Here is a 6,146-nt window from a genome sequence, read left to right on the forward strand (position 1 = left end):
CCTTTCTCTCCTGTTGGTATGACTGTAATGTATTTTCCCATGCATTGCTCACAGAAGCTCTATTCTGACAGGTATGGAGGGGAATATAACAGGCAATATTCTAAATTTAGCTTGCCACCACCAAGAGGAAGGAAGACTGATTTTAAGTGACTTTGTGTCTTGTGGCTGATTGAGTGAAACAGACAACTCCACACGTGTTCCCACTGAACCATTTTTACTAGCAAAACATTTGGCAACTCTTTTTCCTACTTTTTTTTTCCAGCAGCTGGAAGAGAGTGAAACCTTGCTGGGGATTTTTTTTTCTGTCCAGATACCTCTTTTCACAAAACCTGTAGAGAATTAACTGTCCTTGAAGGAATAACCTTTTTGTTCATTGTGTTGAAATAGGATAGTCTCCTTTGATAATTTTCAGTTCACGTGTACATGTGATGATTTAATGAAGAACCCAAAGGAAACCACACTGAAGTGCTTGTTCATGATCGCTCCTGATACTTTTATTATCTGCTCAAGTTAGATGAAAAAGTATGACAAATTTAACAATTCCTTATCTTATTGCAGATCAAAACTTTGGAGCAGGACAGAACAATAGAGGAACTCAGCAAGTCTCAAGGCAAACTGGAAAGAATGAAAGAAAAAGCTGAGAAACAACTTAGATCTGCCAAATCAGAACTTCTTTTAAAGGAGCGTAAAGCTACTGAAGATAAAGAACAAAACAAAAATATGTTAGAAGCAGTTACCAGTGAAATGAAGGTGCTTAAAACAAACCTTGCAGAACTAGCAAAAAGAGAGCGACAGGTAGGTGTATACGTATTTGACAAGTGCTAGATGTCCCTTAGAGTGCAGGAAAAAGGTATAGGTGGAGCAGCCATCCAGCTGTGCCTAAAACTGCTCCAAGTTATCAAACAAGGATATTTTAGATGGCACTTGTGAGCCTCAGTGACAGTTGTGATTGCAAAGCTATTCTGTAAGTTAAGTTTTGCGAGAGAATAATAAATACAGGCATTATTTTCTTTGCGCATCACAAAATATTAAATCACCTTTCAGAGAAGTATTAAAATGCTGTAAAATCCCAGGATCTCCCTTAAGGTATGTCTCTTTTCCAAATATCTTAAGTATAAAACTCCCCAATTTCTCATCTGCTTCCTTTTGTTTCTCACACATCCATCTCTTGCACTTTCTCCTTGCCAGTTTTAAGAGATTCAACAAGACTAAGTGACAGGATGAAAGGAAGCAGCCTCAAGTAGTGCTGGAGCAGGGGGAGGGGGTTTAGATTGGATATTAGCCAAAATTTATTCACTGAATGGGTAGTCAGGCATTGGAACAAATTGCCCAGGGGAGTGGTTGAGTCACCAGTCCTAAAGGTATTTAAAAGGCACCTAGACATGGCTTAGTGATGGACTTGGCAGTGCAGGTTAGGAGTTAGACTTGATAATCTTAAAGCTCTTTTCCAATCTAAATGATTCAACGAGCCTGTGTTACTGTGTATAGGCCATAAATTCAAAGAACATTTTGGAAAATACAAGAAACACCTCCCCCTCCCAGCCCCCTTCCCCCCAGTTTAATATTGAATGTAATTAGTTTGAATCAATTTGTGACATATAACTTTGTTAAAACTTAAAACAGAAAAAATTTTCCCAGTAACACACAGGGAGGGTATAAGTAGCTTGTGAGAAACATGTTAGTAAATGTGTTCCATTCTAATTTCAAAGAATTGTGAAGTATGTATATTATTGCCCTGCACATTATGTTTTTTATCAATGTTATAGATGGCATAATTGTTGAAAGCAAAGGGGATGTTTCTTTAAAGTAAAAAGTATTCAATTTCAAATCTATTTCAGCTGCCTAGAACTTTATTAGATTTCCCAGCTAAAAATCTTATGGTATATGTTGGCCTTTACCATGACTCTGGGTGAAATTCAAGAATGCTATTTCAGAAAATTAGTCTAGAAAAATATTTTTTAATTTACATGGAGAGAAGACTAACAACCTGGGAATCTTTTTTTTCCCCCTGGCAATCTTTAGTGCTGTTTTGTTTTATAACAAAGGTTAGAAATTTGGCAGGAAGATTTAATTTCTTTATACATCTCATGAGGAAATAAAGCATCTACCACAGAGAAGAAGATATTAATTATATGGAGGAAATTCTTCCATGGAGTCTTACATTTGAGTATTTTGCTAAAAGCACAAACACAAATGTTGATTTTTTACCACCTCTGAATCCAAGGGATTTCAAACTGCTTAAATATTGTTGCAATGTTCTTTGGACTTTTCTTTTTGTTTTTCTTTCTGTTGGAATAAGGACCCCTTCTACTTTCTTGTAGTTACAGTGTGAAAATAAAATATAGCATCTGCTTTTTACTTCCTCAAACCCCAATATCTTGGATTAATGCTGTAAGTTCCATTAATTTCCTGTTTTTCACTTCTGATAATTTTACTCACTGAATGGAAGGTGCAAAGAAAATTTAGCAGGAGCGTTGTTGTCACCTGCAGTGTTTGATTCCTTAGTGATATTTATCCTTTATTATTTCTATCCTTCATACAAAGACTGGATCTTTGCAGAGAGCTGCCTTGATCTTTAAATGTAAAGTCTGTATGGAAAAAAAATTCCAGCTTTGCTCCCTTGTTATTCTGTCTGTGATTCAGATGTTTTAAAAAAATCTTTAGCTTCTGCTAAATAGTACTTGCCTAGCACACTGCCAGACCTCTGCATCAGTGACCACCTGAACTACTGTAGAATATAATATACAGGAACTTTGGGGTTTTTGGTGTAACATTGTGCCAACGTTTGATCCAAACGTAGCACTGCCTTGGTAATACAGATAGCTGGGACTGAATTCTAGGTCACAAAGTCACAGAATTCTGTGATTCAAATCACAGAATCATGGAATGGGTTGTATTGGAAGGGACCTTAAAGATAATCTGCACAACTGCTGTGGGTAGGGACACCTTCTGCTAGACCAGATTGTTCAAAACCCCATTCGGCCAGGCCTTGAACACTTCCAGGGATAGGTCAGCACAAGCTCCCTGGGCAAACCTGTTCCAGTGTCTCACCACCCTCCCAGTAAAGAATTTCTCTCTCATATCTAATCTAAATATCTCCTCTTTTAATTTTAAGCCCTTTTCCCATTTCCTATCAATATATGCCTGTGTAAAGTGCTGCTGTCCCTTTTTGATTTTTATTTTTTTGTCAGCCCCCTTTAGGTACTGGAAGGTGCTATAAGGTCTCCCTGAAGCCTTCTCTTCTCCAGGCTGAGCATCCCCAGCTCTCTCAGCCTGACTTCATAGAAGAAATTCTTCAGCCCTCTGATTATCTCTGTAGCTCTCCTTGGGAACTGTTCTAACATGTCCATGTCTGTCTCGTGCTGAGGACTCCAGACCGCAGCTCTGTTCTGTATTGGTTTCCATATTTGTGTTTCTGAATTGATGGCAGCTCCTCAGGGTTTGAAACAAACTACCTTTGGCAAAGTCATGGAAACTGAGACCTTGTTTTCAGGAAAGCTGCAAACCCCTTTCCTCACAGATTTAACTGCTTTAGAATTCTGCACAGTGTTCTTGGGGTTGGAGACACGACTTATCCTTAGCCCTTGGCAGGATTGATGGAGTGAGGATGCTGCCACATCAGAACATGAGTCCAGTTTCTTGATGGTTTTGATGATTTTGTGGCATTTTGAGTCTCTTTCATGCTTGGAAATGGGGATCTTGGCATTCAAATAGAGAGCAAGAAAAGCATATTTCCTCAAATAGTAACATTCTCCTCTTTTATGTGCTGATGATAAGGGGTAATAAGGCATTTGGCATTTTAGCTGTGTAATTTATTGTCTGTTCAAGAGGCTTTGAAGTTTGACTGATAGTGATACATCTTGTGAGTTGAGAAATCAGCAGTGATGACAGCTACTTGTGGATCTCTGTCCATGTGGAACTGCAGAGAGAAAGCTGGTGTCTTTAATTAACTACCAAATACTATTCCTATGACATTTTCAGCAGCTATGCACTGAAAGAAGAAAAACAAGCATTTTCTTAAGCTGCATCTTGAATTTGGGCTGTATCCTGATTCAAATCAAGTCAGATTGCAGGATATTCCAGCTTTCTTCTTTCTTTTTTCTCAAGAAAGTTCAGGGTGGAGGGGAGAGGTGGCAGATGGTGGTCAAGGATGAACACCTTAAGCCTGTGCTCTGGGATGTGCCCACAAGAGTTTCCAATTTGTAGAGTTTGTGGTCTTCTGGGTCAAGTAAAAGTGTGTTTGTTTTTTGAGTTGAGTCAGCAGGGAAGATATGCCTGTGAAAGATACTAAGGAAACTCTTGAAAACTGTGTTTTGTGTTTGACACTCTTGATTTCTCAGCTGTTTGTGTTTTGTGATTTGATGTACGCCCCAAAGGGCTCTTTCTGTCCTCTTCTGCTCTCTGTATTGAGCAACAGCCGATATGCCTATATTTAGCACTGATAATAAGTGCTTGTGTTTGTATGTATGCCTATATTTACATGTTTTCCTTGATATCTCCCTTGCTTCCTATTTAATTTATTCCCTTCTGTTTGCTCTTGCAGCTGGCAGATTTCCGAGAGGTGGTCTCAAGGATGCTGGGCCTCGACATTGCCAGCCTGGCTCTTCCTGACTATGAAATCATTACACGCCTTGAGGGGCTGATTCACTGCCATCAGCACCACTTCTTCCCCTGTGTCTGCCTCAAAGACATGGCAAGGACCCCAGAGGACCAGCAAAGAAACATCCAGCCTCTTCACTGAATGGAGATGGAACAAAGTAAAATTTTCTGTTTGCTTCCTTACCTGCTGGACCTCCACAGAAAACAGATCCCTATTTCTGTTTCCTACCCTAGAGACACCAGCTAGGGCTGATTTTTAGAACTTTGTCAGAGAGACTGATTGGAATAGGTAGAGTAAAGCCAGCAGCCTGGAGATGGCAAACAGAAAACCTCTGGGCAGCTTAATGCTTCAGTTATGAAAATAATAGGCAACACATCAACAATGCCCTCAAGTTTCAGTGCAGAGGCCTTGGAGTCATGGGTCACCCAAGGTCAGTTCACAGTTTTGAGAAGTTACTGAATGTCTGCTTCAGTGGCATTCCTTGTGTTTTACCTCTAGGTGACAAGAATGAAATCAAGTAGGAGTTGTCCTGCTGCTGTTCTTCTTGCCACCTGGGACATCTCTGCATTTTTACACGTAAGGGCTTTAGCTTCAAGACAATTGTCTACAACTTAGAGGATTATCTCAATTTTGAGAGACTTATATTTTTCTTCTCTTGGTTTCTTTTGTCTGCTCATATGGCAAAACAAAAAATTTCATTTTTTCAGCAAAGGCTTTCTCACAAGATCCTGTCATGTGCCTCATACAGATATATTTGCTAAAACTGAGTGTTAGCCTTGGTCATGATGTCTTGAAAATTTTGCTTCCAACTTGTATTCCTTGGGTAATTAATCTATAGTTATTAATTCTTCTGAGTTAATGAAAAAGTATTTTAGAATTCTTGTTCACTACAGAAAATAGTTGAACTACTAAAGTGTTTATTTTCAGAGAAGTGATGATGAGGTGTAAAAAACTAGCTCTTAGTCATAAAAACTACTTTCTGAGTGTTGTTCGAGTTCATGATCTTTTAAAAAGAAATATGGACAATAAATCTGCTTTAATAGCACCTTCAAACTTGATTCTCTGGTTTTTGTTTTCTCTGCCCATTACATGTTTTGTATGGTTGTGTAGAATAGTAAAGGTGACTTACCTAATTATGTTTGACCATTTGTGGGCTTTCTCCAGTATCTCAGCAAATGATGACCCACTCAGTAAAACTGAACACACTGTTTTAAGAAAAATGACACTCTTTCAAGTAAGAGTGGTAATTTTGGTATCTGGCTGGGGACTCAAAACATGGTTTTATTTCATTTTTTTCTGAAGAAAAAATTGCTTCTCAGTGACTTGCTGTAAAATATAAACACTTGAGCTTTTGTAAAATCAGTCATTTGAGAAGATAGAAATAAATCTTGCGTAAATTCTTATGCTCCTGTGGCTAACCAGATTAAAATAAATTTATTTTTTTGTTTTATAATGTAACATTGTTTTTTGGGGGGGATGATTTCAAACTGGAAGAGAGCAGGTTTAGATTAGATATTAGAAAAAAATTATTTTTTGTGTAGGTAGT

The 6,146-nt window shown here is 38.3% G+C and overlaps 1 protein-coding gene across 2 annotated transcripts in view; it reads left to right on the forward strand.

Annotated features, from left to right (window-relative positions):
• LOC134042532 (coiled-coil domain-containing protein 170-like) overlaps nucleotides 1-4,741 on the forward strand; it is a 46,236-nt gene extending 41,495 nt beyond the window's left edge. For both annotated transcript variants that reach the window (XM_062490032.1, XM_062490033.1), the window contains 2 exons: nucleotides 559-795; nucleotides 4,544-4,741. In XM_062490032.1, coding sequence (XP_062346016.1) covers nucleotides 559-795; nucleotides 4,544-4,741 — 435 coding nt within the window. The remainder of the gene's footprint in view (nucleotides 1-558; nucleotides 796-4,543) is intronic.
• The last annotated feature ends 1,405 nt before the right edge of the window (nucleotides 4,742-6,146 follow it).

Source organism: Cinclus cinclus, chromosome 3, assembly GCF_963662255.1.
Source record: "Cinclus cinclus chromosome 3, bCinCin1.1, whole genome shotgun sequence".
Lineage (NCBI taxonomy): Eukaryota > Metazoa > Chordata > Aves > Passeriformes > Cinclidae > Cinclus > Cinclus cinclus.